Below are 23,601 nucleotides of genomic sequence, written 5' to 3'. Positions count from 1 at the left end.
AGCAGACCAGTCCTCCATCTGGCATTATCGCTTTTCGCTCTCGCAGTATGTTGGGAGCCGCTTTCATATGCTCAAAATGTCTTCGGCAGTCGACTAAACTCGTACGGAGACGATTATTTCTTTTGCAAAAGCGACCACACAGTTCGGGTATTGCCTTTAACGTGTCATCGACCCATAATTTCGAGTTCCAGACTGACAGTGCTCGTTGCCCCTTAAGATTCCGGTCTCTCAGCAGCATTGCTCAGCCGGGCCCGATCGATGGCAGCAGAGCATGCTAATCTCTCCAAAATTTTGGCTGAAAGTTTCGATGCAAAGGTTGCTAAGCGAGTTGGCGAGCTCGCACCGGTTGCTAACGCTTTGAAGGAATGGGACAACACAAACGAAGTGGGTTCTGGTCCCGAAAGCTCCTGTGCCGGTGAACTGACAGTCTGGCTTTCAAATTGTGCCAGTCTATCTCAGAACTCAGATCATTGCTCAATGATCCCGAGATTGACCCTGAACTGCGATCTCTCGCTATCGAAGATCTCGAGTCCAGCAGCGCTAGGCTTCCCACGATCTCAGACAATCTGAAAAAATCCCTTATTCCAAAACATCCTTTTGCTGATCTTCCTTGTCTGCTCGAAATCCGGCCTGGAGCAGGCGGAGATGAGGCCGGCCTTTTTGCATCCGAACTTTTGAGAATGTATATCGCTTTCTGCTCCCGTCGAGGCCTCCGAACAAACATTGTGAAGCAAGATGTAGAAGATGGCCCATCCAATGACCGCCTCACTGAGGCAATTATGGAGGTCGAAAATGAAGGCAGCTACGACATTCTCAGGACGGAAACGGGCGTACACAGAGTCCAGAGGGTCCCTGCCACAGAGACAAAAGGTCGCACACACACCAGTGCAGTTAGTGTGATGGTACTGCCAAGCTTCCCTGAAGCCGGTGGAGATGAGAACGATTATGAAGACCCGAACAGCGATTACTACGTCGATCCCCAAGAAGTCCGTTCCGAAAGGATGCGTGCCAGCGGTGCCGGAGGGCAGCATGTCAATAAAACAGAATCCGCCATCCGGTTGACACACATTCCAACTGGAATAACTGTCTCCATGCAAGATTCGAGATCTCAACATGCAAACCGTAAGAAAGCATGGCAGCTGTTGCGAGCTAGATTGGCTGAAGCAAGGAGGGAAGCACGCGAAGAGGAAATGGTGAAACTCAGAAGGGGCGCCATGGGCGGTGTCGCCAAGATGGGCCGTGGTGATAAGGTTCGCACCTATAACTACAGCCAGAGTCGATGTACCGATCACAGAAGTGGAATCACAGTGCACGATCTTGCGAGCGTCCTCGATGGCGGCCATGGTCTTGAGACAGTCATGGAGAGTGTCCGAGGGTGGCTCGTGGACCGTGAGGTGCAGATGATGGTCGCTGAGGAGGCAGCAAAAGGATCCACTGGTATAAACGCAAAAGTCAAGTAGAGAAGTTGGTGTTCAGCTACTTCGAGCATGCGGTGCGTTTTTGAGTGTATTATGATGTATTTTTTTTTAAAGATTTTGAGTCCTCTATGATACCAGTTTAGCACAATCTTACACAACTGTACAGTACATACATACAATCCCGGTGACTACCTATTGGCCTGTCAAAGGTGTTGTCATGCCCCCTTGCTCTCTTCGAGCCCTAGATATATTTCCTCTCGGGATCAACAAAATCCAAAGCCTCCATCGTCTTCTCGTACCTATGAAATGCGTCAATGACCATTTCATCCACTGCTAGATTGAAGAGAACGAACATTGTGAAAACGATTCCTCCACTAAGGATCAGGCGCGCTAGGCGTGGAACAGCACCAGACCAGAAAGTTGTGATCCCCTCGTCTTTCAAAATCCTTGCAGCGCAGGCAAAACTATTTTTGTAATTTTTCCTCGCTTCAATCGATTGCATCCTGGCTTAATCAGTTAAAAACCAAGGAACATGAGGAAGAAGCTTGAACCCACCTAGTCTTCACTGTATCGAGTGGCTGCGTTACATAGCTGTACAAAGATCCAGAATCAGTTGCGCGTCAACGCATATAGAAAATGATGACTGGAGAAATATTAAACGTTCACCTACACTGTGATTAGGCCAGCAAGACCTCCGATAGCAAATGTGCTCAATGTTCCCAACTTCTCGCCTGGTGCGACATAGCCTTGGGCAAATTGTTTTAATGTAGTGTAGCTAGAGAATCTGGTGGCAGAGTTTGCAGCTTGTCTTGCTGTTGTTGGCACCAGACCTTGAAAAAATCCTCGGATACCTCTTTCCTGAGCGATTATTTTACTGCCATGTAGAAAGCCACGCATTCGAGGCTTGCCAGACTTGCGATCATCAATCCTATTGAACCCAGAAAAGGGGGAAAGCGTGTCAGAAAAATGCTCCAACATGGAATCCCGAATTAAGTATAGAAAGGCAAAGCAAGGTTCACGAACAGCTGGGTCTTAATACTCTCGAAAGGAGTCACTGCCAAAAGTGACTCGGTGAAGCCGGCACCAAACCCAGCAATAACTGTTCTTGGTCCAGATATTTTGCCATTCTCGTCTTGTAGCAATGATTTGAACGTGTCGAATGCGACAAATCCTTGTGGGGAGTTAGAAGTCCAAGATCAGACACTCGACACGTTTCATAGGGGCTTTTCATAGGGGCAAGGATCCAATGATTATACTCACGTATTCCCGCCTTAAGAGCATTTCCCACAATCAATGTAGTACATCCAGCATACCATTGTCTTCCGAACGGGGGCCAGGGGAGCTTCTTTGAATCTGGTAATCTGCGATTAAGCTGGCTTCGTGTCTTTGCAACTAGTTGCGCAGGAAGTTAGTAAAACATATATTATAACAACAGAAACACGGTCGCACATTCTGCAGGGTAAGTTATTGCTAGAAAAAAAAGAAGTTAGCAAGTTATTCACCTAATTACTTTGCCTGATTATGATGTTGATTGCATGCACTTACCAATCTCCACAGCTCCTGCAGTAGAGCCGGCAATAATGGACCGCAGGCTGCTCGGCTATACGGCTACCGTCAGCGAGCGAAGGCGAGGCAGCAGCTCGAAACATACCTTGCGCCTTTGATCTTGCTCTGTAGGTGCCATTGGAACCGATACACGAGCACGTCCAGCAGTTGCAGATACTTGGTCCTTTACTTAGTACTTGAAAGTGCTAACAACGGATTTGTCTCATTGCAAAATTGTACGGCGGTCGTGAAATACAGTTTGCGCAATTCCCTCCCTAAGGAGTTCATTATTACATTTCGTTGTTAGCATGCATTACGATGCTGAAAGCATTCCCTTCAGAATTTTAAGCTTTCCTTTTGTCTTTCTCTTTCATCTTGACTATACCACAGTTAATATAAGGTTGTAGAGATCATTAGCCGATTAGAAGCCTTGGGATAACTGCTTAAAGAGCTTCGGAGGGAAGGCTTGTCATTTCACTAGATGTTAGGTACATGAAGTTGTTCCATGCAAAAAAGGTCCTCATGAACTCATCTAGAACTCCTCCTACTCTTTTTTTTTTCGTCTTTTTTGTCTTGCGCTGAGTCTTTTTCTCAACCGAATATTGAACCGCGTAAACTGCCAAGGCTTTTGTGGAGGCTCCGTGAGATGAGCCTATGTTCACAAAATTGACAGTACTTGTCATATAAGAATCTTATGGGCGTTAACGTTGTGAGAGAGAGGAAGACCGGGGGAAGGAGAAGAGATATGAAAAGTTCGCTCCTTCTCCCTACGAAGAATTTGTCATGAAGCTCACAGTTAACCCAGAATAAATCCACAGGCATGAAACACAGGATCCTGCTGGGCTATAGTCAAGAAAAAACCTCGGCTGTGAGCTGAAAGGAGCGAGAATAGATGGAAAGACAAAAGGGACCGGAAGACCGACAGCGAAGTCGAAGAACAATAACAAGCTGAACAAAACCGAGGGCAACACACTCCTTCCAAGAATCTTAGAAAGTTAGTGGGACACAGGGATTGGAGCCATGTGCCCCAGCGAAGAAGTGATAGAATCATCCATGGCTGAAATAGAATAAAAGCGGAATACCTGTTGAACCACCGAAGACAACGCCCGAAGCCAGAAACCGCCATATAAACCGGAATTTAACGCCATCCTCCAAAGCTCCTCTTTCCGTGAAGGACAAGAGACAGCGAGTGTGCACGCCTTTGAAGCAAAGTGGAAGCAAAACACCCGAATGGTGGGAAACGTAATAGCTGATGGCTATTTCGAATGTGAGTCGACAGTGCCGGCTGTTCCGTTTCAGATCCGGACAAATAAGGGGGGGGGGGGGGGAAAAGGACAAAGAGACGTTTTGAAAATATGATACATGTTGAACAGCACTACCATGGCATCATGATCAGGAACAAGTTAGAAAATACCAAAGTCACCAAAACCAGATATCAAAGAAAGGTCATTGAAGAGCGCGCGAATCCAGGCACGAGAAGAGTAAGCGCACATGGATATTGAAGGGAGACGGGGATTTTAAGAGAGCAGCAGCGAGGTTAAGACTGCCAAAAGTCGAATGGCAGCGACTCCGATGAATTATAAGAAATGGAACTAAGAAGCTGGCATTGGCTGCGGCTTGCTACCCGCCTGGGCTGGAGCACCCATTGACTTGTGGCCATCGCTGTGACCACCACGACGCTGACCGTGCCCGCGAGCTCCTCGATAGGACCCTCTTCCTCGATTCGAATTGTAATGACCACCATTTGCATGGTTGCCGTGACGACGTGGCTGCTGTTCTCCATTGCCTTTGTCGTTATCCACAGCAGATGCTTGACGCGGTTGGGGAGCACTGGCAATTGGGCGGGGAATAGTCTCAGGCGATTCATAGACATATAGCTTTTTGTCGATAGTCTGAGGAATTGGTTGAATCTCAGTACCCAACTCCTGTTCAATCTTATAGAGATTAAAGCGGTCATCCCAGTTGATAAGATTGATTGCCAACCCCAGATGTCCAAAGCGACCAGATCGGCCAATTCGATGAAGATATGTTTCAGCGTTCTTGGGGAAATCGAAATTGATAACGACATTCACAGCTTGAATGTCGATACCACGAGTCAAAAGATCAGAGCAGACAAGATTCCGACAGACACCATTGCGGAAGTCATGGAAGACACGGTTCCGGTTTTGCTGAGGCATCCGGGCGTGTGAATAGAAGCAAGAATAGCCCAATTCCGTGATTTTCTTCGCCAATAGTTCGACACGGTTCGTAGAATTGCAGAAAATGATTGACTGATTGATCTGAAGCTTCGAAAAAAGAGTATTGAGGCAGTGGACTTTCTGTTTCTCTTCAACAAAGGCGTAGTATTGAGTGATGCCTCGCAAAGTAAGTTCATCCATAAGATTTATCTCGTAAGGATTACGCATGTGCTTGTCCTGTTCCAATCGTTAATCGTCTGGCCATATAAGCGAATTCAGAAGATAGTACCTTGAAAGATTTGACTATTAGAGGGAACGTAGCACTGAACAGCATGACCTGCCTGTCTTTTGGATGGAACGATAGAAGCTGCTCAATCACCGGTGTAAATTCAGGAGAAAGAAGTTTATCCGCCTCGTCCATAACAAATGTGGGACACTCGGAGAGATCAGCAACACCTTTGCTCGCCAGGTCAAGTACTCTCCCAGGCGTTCCAACAATGATATGCACTGCATCATTCAGACGTATGATATCGTCCATTAACCCAGTGCCTCCTGTAGTGACCATGACATTGATACCGAGATGTTTTCCGAGTGTCTTGCAAACCTGTGAGGTCTGAAGAGCAAGCTCTCTTGTAGGGACGAGGATAAGAGCCTGAGTTTTCGTGCTTTTAGGATTGATGCGTTCTAACGTAGGGATAACAAATGCTGCAGTCTTTCCGGTGCCATTCTTTGCTCGTGCGAGGATGTCACGTCCAGTGAGAGCGACAGGTATCGTTTCCTCTTGAATGGGTGATGGCTTCTCAAAACCGGCTTCAAATATCCCCATCATCAACTCCCTTTTGATGTAGAAGTCTTCGAATTCAAGACCCTTTGTAGCAGTGACATCCTACAACATTTTAGCATCAAATCCACAGCGAGGAGTGGCTCGTTTCATACCTCTGTTTGTACCCTAGTATCCTTTGCTGGAATTTTCAGTTGCTCTTTCCATGAGTTGTCCATACTTGCTTCCCTGTAGTGATAAGAAATTAAGCTCATCTGCTCTTACACGCTCGTTGTATGTCATGAACATACCCTAGCTTTGTATTATTGAGTTGTGATGCAAGAGCGTCTGCCATGGCGACAATAAGGCTGACTGTGCGAGACGAGATTTTCTAGCTTTCAGATCGAGACAATAGCAGATGACAGAGGCAATGATTGTTTAGGATTCACGTCTTGAGCGACAGACACGTCAGAAGAAGTATCAAATATTCTAGTTAGACGGGTTAAAGAGTCACTGAGACTTGTAATCTGAGGTTTGAGATTGAGTGACCGGGCAGAGGCACAGAATGTGGGTAGCTCTAGTGACAACCAAAAAACGGTAGGGGTACTGGATGAGACTTGAGGAAGCTTGTTGTAATTTCTTGCTGCTGTACTAATGTGGGGATGGTGCCAAGGGCGGTCAACACCGGCAGAATCAATAATTATAGTACCCAAAAATTGTGGCCGTACTCTAGGTATTCTAGATTTACCTCCAGAGGTACCATTAACATATGGATGATAGTACCATCATTTATGACTGCATTCTGCTGTTACTTGAGCGACCTTAGTAGTACTCTACATGTCCCAGCGCAATCAAGGTAGAATCTGCCGTCTTGACATCTTTTGATGGACAAGTTCAGGACTTCAGCTTGCAAGGTCTAAAAACTATCTTGAAAAGCACAACCTGTTTAGTTCATTTATTCATCATCTGTCACACGCTCAGTCTCTGCTTTCCCTTCGGTTTCTGATCGGCAATATGCATCACGCTTGTCGAAATGATAATGTCCTTTGGCCGCGCTCCGGTTCTGCCAGCCTAACAGAAGATATTGTCAGCAAACACCTCTCATACAGGACCCTAAGGGGAGACGTACTCTTTAACCCGTACATCCGGAGCTAGGCTTATCTCCGCCCTTGAGCCTGGGGTAATGAGGATGAATTGTCGCCCAATTGATCTTCTCGCTGCCAGCATCTTATCATAGATTATGTAAGCATTGTGAGACGAAATCTAGGCACGAAAGGGTCCTTACAAGCATATCGATAGCCATTTTTCGATTGACAGAATCCATGTACACGTCGCTGCCGGAAAGTTAGTGCACGGACATTATCAATAGGTCGGCGTTACATACAACTCGTCGAGACAGCGAATAGGAGAGCCCATAGCTTCCCAGAGCGATAGCAGAAGGCAGACTTGTGAAAACGACTTTTCCCCGCCAGACAAAGTCTTTGCACCACGGCCGGTGCTATCCTTTGTAATATCTGGCTCAACCTACGGAATGTGTCAGACTTGCAGAAAAGAAGCGATGTTTGTGGACTCACCTGCAGATCCAAAAGTTTATTTTCATGATCAGCCAGAAGACGGCCGCGGAAACTTCTTTCACTGAGAAGATATGTAAATTGTGCCTTCGCCCGGGAAGAGATATGAGCTCTGAATTGTTTCCATCGATCGCGCCGATTGCGCAGAGTTGCCTTGAAAATCTATGCATGTTTTAGTTTGTGCCAGAAAGATAATCAAACTGAGATTGTCCCCCTCACTCATACCTCTGCAAGTGCTTCAAGTTCCGCAACTTGTTGCTGAGCACGCTCGTAGGCATTGTGTGTTCTCATTGCCTCCGCTGCAATTTCTTCTCTTGAAGCGCCCATCCTAACAAAAAATTAGGCAGATATCCAAGCTGATAACTAAGTACGTATACTCACTGTTCGTTAAAGCGTTGCAGGTCCTTATTAAGTCTGTCAAGCTTCTGGTCAAGGCTATTCGGAGTTTCACCCTCATCGACGGTGACTCTGGGAGACACCAGGCTGGCTTTCTCACTGTAGTCAAGTATGCGAGTAATGATTTGTTCTCGTTTATTGACGATCCTGGCTTTGTCCTGCTTGAGATCATCGACTCGCACAACCGCAGCATTCTTATCACCAAGAGCCTTCCTTCGCTGACCTAGAACTTTCTCGTTTTCATGTTCAGCAATCTTGACTTTCTCTTCAAGAGCAGCAATCTCGTCGTCTTTTGCACGCAGTTCACGCCTGGAAGCTTTCAATTTTTCCATAATGTCATTCATAGCGGCGACACTGTCATCATATGAACTTTGGTTAAGACGCTTTTCTTCCTCGGCCTCTCGGAGAGCAGCTTTGAGTGCCTCCAAACGCCCGTCTGCTACACTGTCCCTGTCCAAGGCGTCACTGAGCTCTTCCACTTGGTCCTCGATCCTCTGGAGTGCAATTTGCAGCTCATTTTCTTGCCTTTGATGCCTGGAAAGTGCTTGTTTGCAACGTTCCAATTTGGACTGCGACGCAGCTAGCCTCTGCTCCATTTCATTCATTGTGTCTTTGAGTACCGCAATCGTCTCACGTTGGAGTCTGTCAAATCGAAGTTAGTATCTCGTAGGTTATAGACGGAAGAGATGGAAACGTACCTGATTTGGGAATCTATGTCGGTTCTCATGCGGGGTCTGCCCGTATAAGCAGGTACAGGAGTCTGACTAGGCTCCCCGGTTCGACTGTAAGACAGGTGAATGCCTCGCCGCCGATCCGCTTTGTCGATGCTATAACACCGCTTCACATTTTTTGGGCGCGGGTCCTCAAAAAGGACAGCCGAAGCCTCCTCCAAGTCTTCGATAAGAAGCATTTGTTCTATACCATGATTGATAATTAACTGCCGACGGACTAAGTCATTGTCGATCTGCATTTAGAATTAGAGTCAATCTGTGACAATACGAAACACGATATGTTATGCATACCTCAAGAACTCTCAAGGCAGTATCAAAACGTGAGTCTGGTTCATGTTCGGCAGTCTCAATCTTTCCTTCGTTCCCGATAAATATAGGGCAAACGCTAATAGTTCGTTAGAAATATAACCGCAATACGGAAATCATAGGCCGTACCAGTTGACCCTTTGCATGATGTCGGACAGAATATTCATGTCCCGTTTGGAAGTAACAATGAAACTGCTCAGGGTCGTGCCGAACGCGTTCTCCAGGATTGCAGACCATTTTGGCTTCAACAGCCTTACATGGTGGCCTATCGGGCCAACAGGAGGCCGACTAAAGGATGTCTCCTGACGGATTGCTCTTAAGAGCATTGGCATTTTTTCATGGAAACCCGCATCCTGTGAGCCACGATCCTTCATGAGGCTTTTGAGTAGTGCTTCGGCCTGCTCAATGTCCGCCTTCTGCTTGGCAATAGGTGCACTATTCCGTTTTACTTCTTCTTCCGCTTTTCGAATATCCTCCCGAAGGCGGTGCGCATCTTGCAGGTGCTCTTCATAGCGTTGTCGAGCCCGAACTGCTTCAGACTTCTTCTGTTCAAGTTCCTCCTGCCTTCGAACATAGCTTCCACCGTTTACATCTGCCAGACGCTGGCTCTCTTGAGCGATGTCTCGCTCAATATCCTTAATCCGTGATTCAGCTGCCTTGACATGTTCGCGTATCGACCGTTGCTGAGCCTTAAGACTTGTTAGATAGTATCGAGAAGTAGGCAGAAGAACAAACCTGCATATCATGACGCTCATTCATTTCCTCATCTATTCGAGATTTTATTTCTTTTTTTTCATCCTGTGCCCTCTCGAGATCGGCAATTGTTCCGCTTAAAACCTGGGCAGCAACTTCAAACTCCCGCTCAGCTTCTTGAAAAGCAATATCAAGTCTCGCGACCTCCGCTTCGGCCGCAGCAATCATTTCATCGGCTTTGGCAATCTCGTTGTCCAAAGAGTCGCGGATCTGTACGGAATTAGCATTGACAACAGGGAAAGAGGAAAACTGAATCTGCTAACTCTTTCTTGCTCTTCAACTTGAGCCCAGGCCATCTGCCTCCGCAAATTTCTGATCCGTTCTCTAAGAGAAGCATGCTGATCAGAAATTTCTAATCGTCTGTTTGCCCGCTCTTTCTGATTTTCTAAAATTTTGACATCATCCTTCCGATTTCTAAGCTTTTGTTCGATCTGATCAATCGATTCTTCGATCAGGCGATAATCATGGTCAAGTTGTTCGAGCTGAACGCCTTTCACGAAAAATTTGTATTTTTCAGCAGGGCTGGAGGTGCTTAAAAATTGACGGGCCATGTCCTGGGAAAGAACGTTCATAGGATTATCGATCTGCAGTGAGAAGAAATCCGTGATGGCGTCCAATTCAGTCTTTTTTGTTGATACTATGCGCCCAGCCTCGTTTTTGATTTTGAAGCCACTGGTGCCGTTCCTCGAGAAAAGGCGTTCCACAATTATAGACTTGCCATACTCTTCGGGCATGTAGGCACCATCACCCTGGTTTTTTATCCGTACAATTATGGTAGCAGATCTGTGGTTCTGTTAGGTGAGCAGGCAAATATTCCCACATGAGTTCTTTATCGAAACATCCAGCAGAAACAGGGAACAAAAGCGAGGAAATGGAAATGATCTGCTCACTCTTTTCCCTCTTTGATGAAACTCTTCAAACTTTGCCCTCGATTCGTGGCAGATGCCTTGCCTCCCAAACACAAGGTAATAGCCGTAAGAATTGCACTTTTACCACTGCCATTTTTGCCGACAATGAAATTGATAAGCGGTCCAAGTTCGACGGAGAAGTGTTCATGGCACATAAAATTATAGCAATCCACCCGCTCAATAATGCCATGATCTGCTGGTACATTTGGTTCATCGCCGCAGGAGGAATATTTTTCTTGAATTATCTGAGTTGCCTGCAGCTCTAGCTCGTCTTCATCATCAAGCTCCAACCCGACGGATTGCCTAGTTAGATCGACGCCCAGAACCTCACTTTGTTCGGTATTCTCTGACGATACGCTTGCCGAGGTGCGACGCCGTTTTCTCTGAAGAAGCCATTCAGATCAGAAACTATTACTAACAAGAATTCAAGAGACTTACCGAATCAATACCATCATCATTGATGGAGGATGCAGCGTCCAAAGCCGCCCGCTGACGTTTCACTGGAGCCATCTTCTGCTCATCGCTCTGCGTACGCAATTAAATATGCAAGGTGGTTAATGTAATGTTTTGTATGAAATACGGAGTACTGTCAGAAACCCGCGTCGCGTCAATAGTCGCGTCTAGCTAGTCATGTGACCACGCGGTATCAGTTTTGCCTCCTACGGTAAGTCTAAGCAGATACCTTCCATAGAGCCTTGTTGTGATATCTCAATATTGCTCTCGATGGCGTCAGTAATATTCCATTGGAAGTTGATGCCACAGCTACAACTGCCATTTATCACATCGTTGCAAATAAGGATGAACCTTTAGGTCGAATCCTTTGTGAAAGGAAGCGGGATTAAATACCTCCATGCAACAAGCAAACGCATGACCACTATATTGATTGCCTTAACATAAGTATGTTGAGAGGAAACGCTCATGTTGCCAATGTCTTAACGTTACAATGAATAGTTTTGAATTGTAACATGCGCGTTATAGCTCTATCCAGCAATCGGGACTCTCAGGCGTTAATAGGTTCCTCTGCAACATAATGCAGATAAGCGCCAAGTAATTTTGTCCCTTGAATATAGTTCCTCTTATCGAGCTTCTCATTAATAGAATGGGCAGCATCTGTAGAACTTCCCATAGGTAACAGCAGCACGTTCTTGCCAGTTGCTTGCTCGAATGTCAATGTGACAGGAATACTATGGTTTCAATTAGCTCCTGGCAATTGAGCGGTATGAGGCATTGTGGATGAGTCCAAAATAACGTACCTGCCACCTTCTCTAGTCATGTCTGGTTCGACTCCAAAGACTTGCTTAACAGCCTTACTAGCAGCCGTAAAATTCCAATGCTTTGGGCTAGCGACCCACCACTTCCCTTCATGTTGCAGCCACACATCAAGCTTGTTCTTGCTGTTTAGTTTGGCAAACTCGCTCCGGACGTAATCGAAAACGAGCCGGTTCACATCCTCACTTTCCATATTTGGAACAGTTCGTATGGAGAATTTACCAGTAACATTCGCTGGAATCACCGTTTTTGCCCCGGGAGCTGAAAAGGCGCCTTCGATTCCATGAATAGACAGTGACGGGTACCTCCACCTGGCCATTAACGTCCTCTCTTTGGTAGGATGAATACTCGTTTCACTCCCCAAGGAATCATGAAGATCCTGCATTGAGTAACTGATCCCAGGATAAAGGGATTTCTCCTCCTCCGTGAGCGGTGCAACGAGATCCATGAGACCAGGAATTTGAATGTTGCCCTGCGAATCCACTAGCTTTGACAGAATTGTAACCAGATCGGTCATAGGCTCGTGGGCAGAGCCCCCAAAGACGCCACTGTGAAGGTCCTGTCCAGGACCAGATACCCTAATAGAATAGTAATTGCACCCTCGGAGACCATAGGTAAGGCACGGCTTCTCCGTTCCCAGCCAATAGTTATCCGAGATACAGACAGCGTCTGTGTCTTTGAAAAAATTCTTGCTTTCAGCTTTGATGAAATCGTCGAGACCTTCAGATCCGTATTCCTCCATGCCCTCGAAGCAGCAGAGAAGATTGACGGGAAGCTCGATGCCAGCTTTCTTATGCGCCTCGATGACATTCAGCCAGCCCATAACGGGCCCCTTATCATCTGTGCTGCCACGACCGTACATTCTTCCCTTCTCATCAATTGTCAACTCAAACGGCTCGGTAGCCCATCCATCCTCCTTCAAGGCCGGCTGAACGTCATAGTGTCCATACACAAGGATGGTCCGCTTATTCTTGTCATTGCCATATCGAGCAATGACGACTGGTGGTAGATCAAGATGCTCTTTTCCGGGCTGCTTGCCTAGAGGACGTTGGTGCACCTCTGCCCCGAGTGCCTCGAGTTCGGAAGCGAGGAATTGGGCCATCTGATATTCCCAGCAAGTTAGAAGGTCACTGCGTAGCGAGCATCCGAACACACCTTGAAAACATCCTTCCTGTGCTCCTCCTGGGCAGAAATTGATGGGATGGCCACCGCTTTCCGTAGACCTTTTACAATAAAATGAGTACATTTAACACGAAATACCTTAGTTGAGTCTCCTCAGGAGAAGCACATACGTTCAATAAAAGAATCAGACAACTCATCCACCCTGGAGTAGCATATAGTTTAGCTTGAAGCCTCAACCCACAGCGGGTAATGTAAAGCGGTTCACGTACTGCTTGAAGAAAGGTTCCAATTGAGGAGCCATTTTTGGGTCGCTGATGTGTCCGTAAAAGCAGCGACGAATAAAATGGGGACGAGGCGAATTACAAATCACAGACTGTTGTATTTGGAGACGATATGGCGAAGATATAGCGGAATGTGCGAAGGATGCCGACTCTATGCACTTTGTGAATGTTCTGGCTGCATACCGGCTGAGGGGTAAGGCGGGGACCATCTCTGCGTGAAATGCGAGAACCATACACAGTACGCGTAGTGAAGGCTGTTGTTGGTTTTAGCGAATGAGAACAGGGTTTTATGCGGAAAGACTCGTGACACCATACCATATGTTGCAAAGTGTCAGACTCAGTCGGGACGGTAACTTGAATCCCTACATCCTTCCGCATGGGCAATATACGTGCGTAGAAATACTTTCTTTTATCTCTCCCATTTATTTTCTTCTTCTTGAATTATCAAAGTTGTATGTAAATAAGCTAAGAAGATTTCTAGATCAAATGAAATAATGCTACAATACATAAGAACAGTACAGTTCCCCCCAGTCAAATCGACATGGTTCAGTTCGCAACAAGCAATCCGATTTTGATGACTACAAAAAGCCGCAAGAGATAATTCAACCGCTATCTTTTCACTCGTCTGTGCCCCAGGCTTCCTTCCGAAGTTGTCTGTCCTCCCGTGCCATCCTTCGTTTCACACCCCATCTCGATTGTACGGCTTGAAGCACCTGCTTCTGGATTTCCCGTTTCTGCGGACTAGCCTCACAAACCATAGCAATAAAAATTGGGGAGCACTGGAAACGCTTGGCTAATTTCCACCTACTCCATGTCATTGGATCGCCGAGCCGAAGTCTGCGGATCTCTTCTATGTCCGCTGGAGTTAAGTGGTATTTCTTTTCTTGAGATTCCTTGAAAACCGGAGGGAAATCCTGCTCTGCCTCCTGTTCAGAAGTCTCCTGGCGAAGCGTTCGGCGCAAATCATCTGGAGGAAGAAATTTGGTGGGTGTATGATAAACAGATGGAGCGCTAGACGGAGGGTTGAAGATGATCCCATCACGAAGCTGATCGGAAGGCCCAAATGAAGCATCTGGTTTTACCCGCAGCCGCTGCTTGGTTCGACGGTACGAAGATTGATTTCGTCGAGATGTCACTGCGGCCGACTCACACCAAGGAGGGAGAAGAAACGGCAGCGCCAGCAAAGGCCGTCTCGGAACGATTGAAATCGTAGCCATGGCAGCGCGAAAAAAAAAAGGCAGCGGAGATCCAGAGTATCGTAGAAAGTGGAAAGAATATATTAAATCGCTCCGTGCCAACGAGAAGATAGCGGCATTCGATAGCCGTATCGAGGTCTCTGAAAACAAGTTGAGAAACCGCAGGACTAGGAATCAAGGCAATAGAAAGATATCATTATCTGTGGAAACTAAATGGCAACAATAGAATCGGCCAAGAAGTTGAGCGGCGAAAGAAAAGAAGGAGCGTGAAGAACACTGCAGTAAGGCTTGTTCAAGAACGAGCCTCTGAGAGAATTTCCGACACGGCAAAAAGGGCCAGCAACTACGGAGGAATATATTCACGTGACCAAACAACGACAAGGCTTTGCGGCCTCAGGCTGGTAGATCTCCTCGTCCCGCAACGATCCGAAGCATTGTAGGGCTGGTCCTTAGAGCAAATGATCGTAATAACTCGACACGAGACGAGGTTCTTTTCCACCATTTCGAGAATTACCGCCTCTGATGATTATTTTTATTTTATATACGTCTCTTATTTACCATTATCGTTGTTATCGTGCTGCCGATTGTCCACTCCTGCACCATGACATCTGATATCGCGTGGTAGTCAGTCCTCTGCATTCGTTCCATAGCGTCGGCTTTCCGCTTTTAATTCTATATCGACGACAAGGGCGTGATCACCGAGACCGTTGCATCGAGCTCGGTCTTTTGCATACCGGCCGCCCTCGCGTATGTATCTTGCACATCGAGCTTTGGTGGATACAAGGATTACAGGCACCCCTACCTCAGCAGGAATTGGATGTCAAGATGGGCCATGAGAATTTCCCTGTCTTGAGACCTCAGCATCAAGTAGCGTCTCCGCAGGATCCTTTCGACCACCAATCCTCCAGCGTCCACGCGTCAGACCCGACAGCATGGGAGAGTCATGGTACGATGCGGCCACTTCAGGATCAGCAATCGGTATCCACAGTTGAACAGTCAATAAATGAAATCGAGTTGGGAGTATCACGAAAGCCTCTGAAACTAGACAGCAAGAAGGATCCTGATCAGCAACAGTACATTGATGAAACACGTACGACGTCTATAGCCTCGAGCCCTAGCAACCAATTGACGGCAATGGAGCCAATATCTCCCCTCTACGCTACGGACTTCGCTCGACCCACAACGTCTCCTCATATTGCGAAAAACTCATATCGATCGCCTCCATCGCCGGGGCGGGTCATTTATTCGGCTTCCCCACGGATACATTCTCCTGCATCTTCCCAGATATTTGAACGTAGTGTTCAGGAAGACATCCTACCTGTGCAGGCATCGCCGTCCATTCCTTCCCATATCATGACCGACAATCATATACCGCCCATATTAGAGGCGTCATCTGCGGCGATCACAGATGACCGTCTTGACCCCGATTCCATTGAGATCATCACACACGCTATTCACCAGCCAGCCGCCGTAACAGTTACTGGGACTGGTGCAGTTAATCAATCAGCGGCTTCTTCGTGGCACGAAGACGTTGCTGCGGTTCCTGTGCGGAATGAGGATTCAGTTTCCAACTATGGAGCGTTAGACTCCGCTGATATACGGCGCCTCAGCTTCATTTCATTTGCCGACGTCGTTCATGCAGAACACATCGAGAATAGTGATCAATTCAGCAGCCGAGACTCCCTTCACAACTTGGCGCTGTCCACCTATCCAGCTGCTCTAACTGCCCATAACCGATCTCCTTCCCCTATGCGCTCTCCTGTGTCTTCACACAGACTCAGTACATCTCCGCCAACGAGCGCATCGCTGTCATCTAAGGGATTAGAAACATCCCTTAGCCGTGGACGGAGCCGGCCAGGAAGTCCATTATCCCTTCCTCTCCACAGTCCACCTTCTGGCGCTTCTGGAAGCTTTCACGGAGAGCTTAATATTGAGACTATGCGACAGGCACTGAGAAGAACAGGTAGCGCTGACATGAGTGCTATAAGGAGTGTCCAATTGAGCGCTATTGGAGACGATGAAGCTCCGGATCGTGCTATCAAGTAATCGACATGACAAGCAGATTTTGCCAAGTGGGGGATGATTCCTTACAATTTACAAGCCTTACAGGTATCGCTTCGCTCGACTAAATCAAAGAGAAAATACCTGGTCTATATCGAGGTCTTTATACATAGTCTTCACTATCTACTTCCCAGGCGCTCTCCCTACCTATAGTTCACACTGTATTCTTGTAATAGGTACCTAAGTACAGTACATAGTCTTTGTTATCTACTCTTAGGGCGAATTTCCTAACTATATCCTTTGATATATATTGCTGTGATTCTCGTCATATTCCTTACCTAATATTTACAGAAGCTCGCGACAGTGTACAGAAACGGTAATTAATGGTTTCTAGTAGAGGTGATGAAGCAGAACAGGTAGCATCATTGTCCTATTCCTTACAGTGTTCTGGTCCCAGCTTCTATTTCTCATTCGGTATGCATTATGTTACGCGTATCCCATCAACGATTCCTGTTGTTCCCAACTTCCCAGTTATCTCCCCAAGAAATGTTAACTTTAGATTTCAAAAAAAAAAGGCGATACACGACGTTCTCGATCGGTTCTTCGTTTTACATCGGTACATGTTAGATACATTAAGACACCGAGTTGAAGACCGATGCATCTCTCGGCCATGCAGGCTGCGGTAATCACTCTCCATGCAATAGGCTGGACGCCGGATATAGTACTTGCTCTGAATTCTGAAGCTTCAATGGTATCAGCAATTACCCAGAAGAATCGAAACTAATGTCTTTTTGGATGAAGACTGGCCATCGAGGCATGGCATTGAGACATAATGATTGAGTTCATGTGGCGCTCTGCACTGCATGGAGAGCTCGCTGAATCCTGGCACCGAGATCTTCCGCATCCTCTAGCCCTACACTAACCCTTACCAAATCAGATGGAACACCGAAAGAAGATGCCTATATCGCAATCAGCAAGAGAAGGTCCGAGACGGTTGTACGAACAGGAATGACTCACCCATTCAAGTTCGTTGTAATGGGCTAGTAGCGTGTAGGGGCAGCTAAAGAAGCATAGGTCAGAAAAGGCCAACTCGTGGGAAGTGAGAAGGTCTAATACCTGAGAGTAAAGTTTGTCCCAAGACTAGGACCCTTCAAAACTTCAAGAACATCGAAGAAAGCTATCGTTGCCTCAGTCGTATGAAAGGTTACCGAAAACAGACCGCCATAACCGCCATTTGGATTGCGACAAGAGTCATAAAATGACTTCGTCGGGCTATACTTGGGGTAGTAGACCTCTTTGACTATCATCCGATTAGCGATGTCCACTTAGTCTCTATTCGAGATGACAAGTATGCGCACCAAGAGGAGAGGATTTGAGAATTGCGGTGATAGATTCGGTCGTTGTATTGATTTTCTCGATTCTTGATACGAAATCACGGCTATTTCTCTCAAGGAAGACAGCATCCTCGACCCAAAGATTGTCTTCATATTCCGACGAGAAGGTTGCCTTCAAGCTGTTATAGAAGCGCCCATGAGGGTTGAGAACAGCACTTCCTCCCATGACATTACTGTCGCCACTGAAGATTTTGGTTAGGCTGCTGACGACAATATCCGCATGTGGAAGTACGTTAACATTAATGAAATTGCCGACAGTTTCATCCACCACTACCGCGAAGTCATACTTCTGAGCAAGCGCACTTATGCGCTTGAGATCAGGCGATTTGAGCAAGGGATTCCCCGGAAATTCTGTAAATAAAGCCAGGAACCTTTCACCATTTAGCAATCGACGTTCAAGATCATCGAGATCTTCGGAAGAACCATGTCCGTAAAATAAACATCCTGGGCCCCATTTCTCGAGGATTTTCAAGGTGTCAGTGTACGGGAAGCCGAAACATATACTCTTCAAGGGACCCCTAGCGACCATCAGATTCTGGTGGGTGTTGAAGATAGAGCTCATGCCCGTAGGAAAGAGGAACACATCATTTTCCGTTAAACCTGCGATTCTGCCGCCAGAAGAGGTGCTCTCCAGGGCTTCGCTCAGCTCAACATTAGCTGTAAGCGAACCGGCTATTCGTCTTCGGATGGCTAACTTAGCATTATTCGCTAGAGAAGTGCTCAAATTACGTCCGAAACGTTCCTCAATAAATTGTGCATATTCCCGACCCTCGGACACGTCCTTGTCCCTCGAATTGAAGCCAGGCTCCCTGGTAGCAGACAGCGTAACTTCTCGTGCAGGTCCCTGCACAGAAGTCATCTGCTGATACCTTTTGGGGCCCTTGGAGAACGTCTGGCCTTTCGTATCTAATGGCTTGGTTTGGTCATCCTCGACAAGGTATCCATCTTCCAAAGCATTCAAGCAAAATTCACTCCTGCGGCTTGAGATGCCGTCGCCAGTATGTTGCCATACTTGTTTAGCAATGCCAGCATATACCTTGGGGTATATAACACAGAAGAGTTTCGACGTGACATCAAGGCTTCCATCAGCACCTGCTACCGCTGAAGCAGCCCCAGGGGACGGAACGAAGCTCACAATCCGCACTTTATTGACGTCATCAGGCAGTACCCTCGTCACCATGAACGAACGGCACACCCGCGCAGTCTTCAGAGAGGGAAATAGCGTTGCGGACTCGACTTCTGGATTCCCACATCGACGTACAATCTCTTGCGACAGCTTTTGGATGCTTGGATGGACAAAAAATCTGGGATATCCACATTTCATTTTACTCACGACCCATTCCTCCCCTTCTTCGTAGCCAATGTTGGCCTTCCATGTGGGAAGGGACACACTGACAGCCTGTTGAAGGTCACATTAGCGCTCGAGGGTTAAAAAATTTTTTAAAAATATTAAGCAGAAGCAAGGTAAGTAGTACAAGACATTAGTGAAATAGATTTCAGGCAAAGTTCAATGAATAAAATATAATATACGTTAAGTGAAGATAACACTGTCTTTTCTTTTGAACCTGGAAAAAAAATCACGGCCATAGCAAACTCACAGGACTGAACATACATGGGCGGTATTCGGAGGCACAGGGCCTCCAATTGCCTGAAGCATAGTGAGCTGTGTGCAAAGTCAAAGTTCGTATAACATCAGGAATGTCCTTTTTCTCTGGACGCTGGACTGGCTCAATGTGACGAGGAACCTGCAGATAAAACAAGGACGATTAGAATCGTTATATACTTGTCGCTTTTCACCGCAGCGACTTCGGCCCATAATTCCAGTTGAGGTCAGATTTTGCTGCTCGCTGCCACAGTGGCGGTACATGTGTGTGGGGTGGATGACTCAAACATGCTCCTCCTCACTGGACACGAACAAGCCACAGAGCATGTTGCCTCGCTAAACCCTTCGAGCCAAGTGTTAAGTGGAGTATCTATTAATCCGCCTCGCACAATTTACTCCGGATTAACTACTCCGTAAATCCAATTAGAAGATGCGTATTGTGATTGGTGTAAAACGATCCCTACTTTCATCAGCTAGTTAGGTAGCTATGCAACCAGAACTTTTTTTTCCTTCCCTTCTCATCAGCAGAAGACTCAGCATAGATATCTCAATCTCAGATTACGCAGCTAGGCACATTTTGCCATAATCTGCAGCGCCACTTCCTGTTTTCATTTTCGGCACGAAAAAAAGTGCTGGGATTTGTTTGGCGTGATGATCTCGCATACTGCAAAGAGAAGAAAACTCAATCCCACAGAAACCAACAATGCTGCGCAGGTCGAGGACAGTCTCCTTGACTCAAGGCTGCGCACCAGCAGCAATAACTCTGCCGAGTTCACCGATGAAGCTGAGACAGTCCGGGATGCACAAATGAAAGGTTCGGACAAGGCATCACCCCGGAACGGCGAGAGCAAACGAGTCAATATCGATCGATCTGCCGAACTCGCGCGTGCGAACGGATTGTCGAAGTCCGGCCTTTTTAAGCTTCAGACCGATGAGCTACTCACCGAGCTTAGACCCGACTACGATAAGTTAGTTTCTCAAGTTCACGACGTACTGAGCAAAGTTAAGGATACCATATGTCGCGTCCCTGACCGACCGTCGAAGCCGCCACTGGAAGCAGAAAGGGAAATGCGAAAAATGCATGGCATTACTATACCATTCCCATCTCCTCCCCCAGACGGAGATGCCAAGTATCCCATGGCGTTTCGCCCACCAGCCAATGTTAATGTTGTGGGCAGTGTTGCTCTCCGGACTGGGATGCGAATGGCAGATCCTTTCAACATCGATTTAGCTGTTACCATGCCTGGTACACTCTTTCAGGAGAAGGATTATCTGAACTACAGATTCTTTCACAAACGAGCATACTACATCGCATGTATTGCGGCAGGGATACAAGAGGAGAAGAGCCTCCCCTTAACGTTGAGTTTCGGTCTCCAAGATGGAGACAGTCTCCGTCCGATAATCATCTTAGAGCCCAGTGATGATGCTCCCCATGACTTGATCCGTCTAAGGCTACGTATCCGTATCATTACTGCAATCGAGGATGACGTCTTTCCAATTTCGAAGACCCTTCCAACGAAGAATAACATTCGGTCCACTGCTCTTGTCAACAAGGAAGGATCGAATTGTGAAGAGTCCACTCCTTTCTACAATAGTTCTCTTCGATCAGAAGCAACCGTTGCGCCATATCATAGATACCTTCATTCAGCTACACAGAAACATGAATCTATGAGAGATGCATGCATCCTTGGCCGAGCGTGGCTCCGGCAACGAGGATTTGGGACTGCTGTTCATGACGGCGGCTTTGGGGGCTTCGAATGGACAGCACTCTTAGCTCTTCTCTTTGAGGGGGGCGGCCCGAATGGAAAACCCGTTTTGCTGCCTTCGTATAGCAGTTACCAAATTTTCAAAGCAACTATGCAGTTTCTGTCTGGAAGGGATCTCATGCAACCTTTAGCGTGGTCTGCCAGGGACGTGGCATTCCCCCCCGGTGGACCAGTCTTATATGATGGAAAAAGGGGTCTGAATCTTCTCTACAAAATGACACCATGGTCCTATGCGCTTCTTCGCCATGAATCTAAATTAACTTTGGCGATGTTAAACGAGTCACGCTTCGATCATTTCGACAAGATATTCATTCTTCAGACTAGCCAGCCAGTGCTGAGATTCGACCGATTATTTTTTGTCACCTCTCCGCAGCAAATGGATGGAACACTCCAACTTCTCCAGTATCAACATACTATGTATCAGATCTTAACCAGGGCACTTGGCGACAGAGTCCGGCTCATTCACTTGTCAAGTCAGGATGTCCCGTCTTGGTCACCAGCAACGCACCCAGCGAGCCAGAAAAGTCACAGAACAATTATGGTTGGGCTTCTTTTGGACGCTGAAAATGCTAACCGTCTTGTCGACCACGGACCACCCGCAGAACAGAAAGATGAGGCTGCGTCGTTTCGGGCATTTTGGGGTGAGAAAGCCGAATTAAGGCGTTTCAGGGATGGAAGGATTTTAGAAAGCCTCGTATGGTCAGAACAGGAATCCGCAAATTCAGTGGTGTACCAGGTATTAACCTATGCGTTGCGTCGTCACCTGAATATCTTCGAAGAATACATCAGGTGTACTGGCGAAGAGTACGACAAAAGAGTCCGTGATTTCTGTGGGCCCGTTTCCTCTTCCAGCGGCCCCTTTCAACTTGTTTATGATGCTTTTCAGGCTTTGCAACAATCTCTCCAAAATATGGAAGATATTCCTCTTTCTGTCAGACAACTCCAACCAGCAAGCCCGCACCTTAGATTTACGGCACTTTCAGCCATGTCCGAAGGAAGCATTGTTAGTGAGCCGGTCGAGGTTATCCTACAGCTCGAGAGTTCTACAAAGTGGCCAGATGATCTTGTCGCCATTCAACTGACAAAAGTTGCTTTTCTCACAAAAATCGGCGATCTCTTGAAGTCTGATGGGTCTATCCGTTCATTTAGGGTCGGCCTAGAAAATGACTCGAGCAAGATATTGAACAGGGCATTCCTCGACGTCATACACACATCCCAGGTTGTTTTTCGTCTGAGAATCCATCATGACCGGGAACAGACTCTACTTGAACGCAAACTCAAGGAAAAGGGCCTTAGTGCTAGTGCGAAAGAGGAGTTTGCCGCAGCACTCTCTGAATATAAGCAGCTTTTCATCCAAGGTCCTCGTCTCACGCAAGCAATTCGTACGCTCTGTACTCGTTTTTCTCTTCTATCGCCAACCATACGTCTCATGAAACACTGGTTCCATTCGCACCTTCTTCTTTCTAATGTCAAGGAAGAATTTGTCGAATTACTCACGACACACACTTTTGTTCAATGTTATCCATGGGAAGCTCCTTCAAGTGTCATGAGTGGCTTCTTCCGAACTCTTCTATTTATATCCAGATGGAATTGGCAGCGGGAACCATTCATTGTGGATCTAGGGGGTCTCACTACACAAGAGCTAAGCGTGATCGAAACGCGTTTCTTGGCATGGCGAAGTGTCGATCCCGCAATGAAGAAAGTTGCTTTAGTTGTCGCTTCTGAAATAGATCAGGATGGCGTCACATGGACACTCAATGGAATGCCCCCTAAGGTTGTGGCAGCTCGGATCTCGAGTTTGGCAAAGGCAGCCGTGAATCTGCTCAAGCAGAAAGGCACTGATATCAACATCGAGAGTTTCTTCAAATCATCCCTTGCGCCTTATGATTTTGTCATTCACCTTAATCCAAAACAGACCGGGCATGATCGTCGGCATGATTCACTTAAGTTCAAAAACATCGGGAACGCAGTTTCAGACAAGTTCGAACCATCGAACACCGTAACATCCTTTCTTCAGGAACTCCAGGCAGCCTTTAGTCATTGCATACTGTTTTTTTACGGAGACAAACAATGCAACGTTATCGGAGGACTTTGGAAGCCAGAATTGACAACTCCCAAGCCTTGGGGCTTGAAAATGGCATATTCTACTTGCCCAGCAGCAGCGGATTCGTCAAGAGAGACAAATGACGTAACATTAAACAGGTCTTCCATTTTGAACGAGATCGCCAGACTGGGCGGTGCCATGATTGAGAGCATTGAAATCCATTGTGACTGAGAAAGGGAGTCAAGCACGTTCGAGCAATGAATCACCTAGTCGTTTTTCTCTGTGGCTTCTTCAGAAATAATTCTTTGGGATAGTACAATTCTGTGACGTTCCTCTAATTCTGCAATGCTTTTCCTGTCT

At 46.8% G+C, this 23,601-nt stretch overlaps 9 protein-coding genes across 9 annotated transcripts; 3 read left to right on the top strand and 6 right to left on the bottom strand.

The window, feature by feature from the left end:
* Nucleotides 1–258: 258 nt before the first annotated feature.
* T310_0220 (uncharacterized protein) lies at nt 259–1,460 on the top strand (the record flags this gene model as incomplete). The annotated part of the gene is made up of 2 exons (XM_013476900.1): nt 259–384; nt 450–1,460. The coding sequence occupies 2 exons, from the start codon at nt 259–261 to the stop codon at nt 1,458–1,460; spliced, it is 1,137 nt and encodes a 378-aa protein (XP_013332354.1).
* A 470-nt stretch (nt 1,461–1,930) lies between these two features.
* Nucleotides 1,931–3,102, bottom strand: T310_0219 (uncharacterized protein; the record flags this gene model as incomplete). Its single annotated transcript, XM_013476899.1, has 7 exons — nt 1,931–2,009; nt 2,089–2,346; nt 2,442–2,589; nt 2,679–2,810; nt 2,868–2,888; nt 2,964–3,018; nt 3,070–3,102. The coding sequence occupies 7 exons, from the start codon at nt 3,100–3,102 to the stop codon at nt 1,931–1,933; spliced, it is 726 nt and encodes a 241-aa protein (XP_013332353.1).
* Nucleotides 3,103–4,555: 1,453 nt separating this feature from the next.
* Nucleotides 4,556–6,255, bottom strand: T310_0218 (RNA helicase; the record flags this gene model as incomplete). Its single annotated transcript, XM_013476898.1, has 4 exons — nt 4,556–5,377; nt 5,430–6,026; nt 6,077–6,149; nt 6,212–6,255. The coding sequence occupies 4 exons, from the start codon at nt 6,253–6,255 to the stop codon at nt 4,556–4,558; spliced, it is 1,536 nt and encodes a 511-aa protein (XP_013332352.1).
* Nucleotides 6,256–7,057: 802 nt separating this feature from the next.
* On the bottom strand, nt 7,058–11,075 carry T310_0217 (DNA repair protein Rad18; the record flags this gene model as incomplete). The annotated part of the gene is made up of 13 exons (XM_013476897.1): nt 7,058–7,117; nt 7,186–7,234; nt 7,285–7,424; nt 7,475–7,633; nt 7,697–7,799; nt 7,853–8,509; nt 8,566–8,831; nt 8,890–8,983; nt 9,034–9,593; nt 9,640–9,867; nt 9,921–10,440; nt 10,548–10,948; nt 11,004–11,075. 13 exons carry the CDS (start codon nt 11,073–11,075, stop codon nt 7,058–7,060), a joined length of 3,309 nt encoding a protein of 1,102 aa, XP_013332351.1.
* A 490-nt stretch (nt 11,076–11,565) lies between these two features.
* T310_0216 (Glutamate carboxypeptidase) lies at nt 11,566–13,257 on the bottom strand (the record flags this gene model as incomplete). The annotated part of the gene is made up of 5 exons (XM_013476896.1): nt 11,566–11,749; nt 11,819–12,936; nt 12,990–13,057; nt 13,127–13,158; nt 13,226–13,257. 5 exons carry the CDS (start codon nt 13,255–13,257, stop codon nt 11,566–11,568), a joined length of 1,434 nt encoding a protein of 477 aa, XP_013332350.1.
* A 597-nt stretch (nt 13,258–13,854) lies between these two features.
* Nucleotides 13,855–14,454, bottom strand: T310_0215 (60S ribosomal protein L20; the record flags this gene model as incomplete). Its single annotated transcript, XM_013476895.1, has 2 exons — nt 13,855–14,309; nt 14,388–14,454. The coding sequence occupies 2 exons, from the start codon at nt 14,452–14,454 to the stop codon at nt 13,855–13,857; spliced, it is 522 nt and encodes a 173-aa protein (XP_013332349.1).
* Nucleotides 14,455–15,258: 804 nt separating this feature from the next.
* On the top strand, nt 15,259–16,479 carry T310_0214 (uncharacterized protein; the record flags this gene model as incomplete). Its single annotated transcript, XM_013476894.1, has 1 exon — nt 15,259–16,479. One exon carries the CDS (start codon nt 15,259–15,261, stop codon nt 16,477–16,479), a length of 1,221 nt encoding a protein of 406 aa, XP_013332348.1.
* A 797-nt stretch (nt 16,480–17,276) lies between these two features.
* T310_0213 (Cystathionine gamma-synthase) lies at nt 17,277–19,485 on the bottom strand (the record flags this gene model as incomplete). The annotated part of the gene is made up of 5 exons (XM_013476893.1): nt 17,277–17,393; nt 17,452–17,494; nt 17,551–17,734; nt 17,793–19,227; nt 19,441–19,485. 5 exons carry the CDS (start codon nt 19,483–19,485, stop codon nt 17,277–17,279), a joined length of 1,824 nt encoding a protein of 607 aa, XP_013332347.1.
* A 597-nt stretch (nt 19,486–20,082) lies between these two features.
* Nucleotides 20,083–23,472, top strand: T310_0212 (uncharacterized protein; the record flags this gene model as incomplete). The annotated part of the gene is made up of 1 exon (XM_013476892.1): nt 20,083–23,472. One exon carries the CDS (start codon nt 20,083–20,085, stop codon nt 23,470–23,472), a length of 3,390 nt encoding a protein of 1,129 aa, XP_013332346.1.
* Nucleotides 23,473–23,601: the final 129 nt, after the last annotated feature.

Source organism: Rasamsonia emersonii (genome assembly GCF_000968595.1).
Source record: "Rasamsonia emersonii CBS 393.64 chromosome Unknown ctg1118621759670, whole genome shotgun sequence".
NCBI classification, from domain to species: domain Eukaryota; kingdom Fungi; phylum Ascomycota; class Eurotiomycetes; order Eurotiales; family Trichocomaceae; genus Rasamsonia; species Rasamsonia emersonii.
This window is presented reverse-complemented; position numbering and strand designations above follow the sequence as displayed.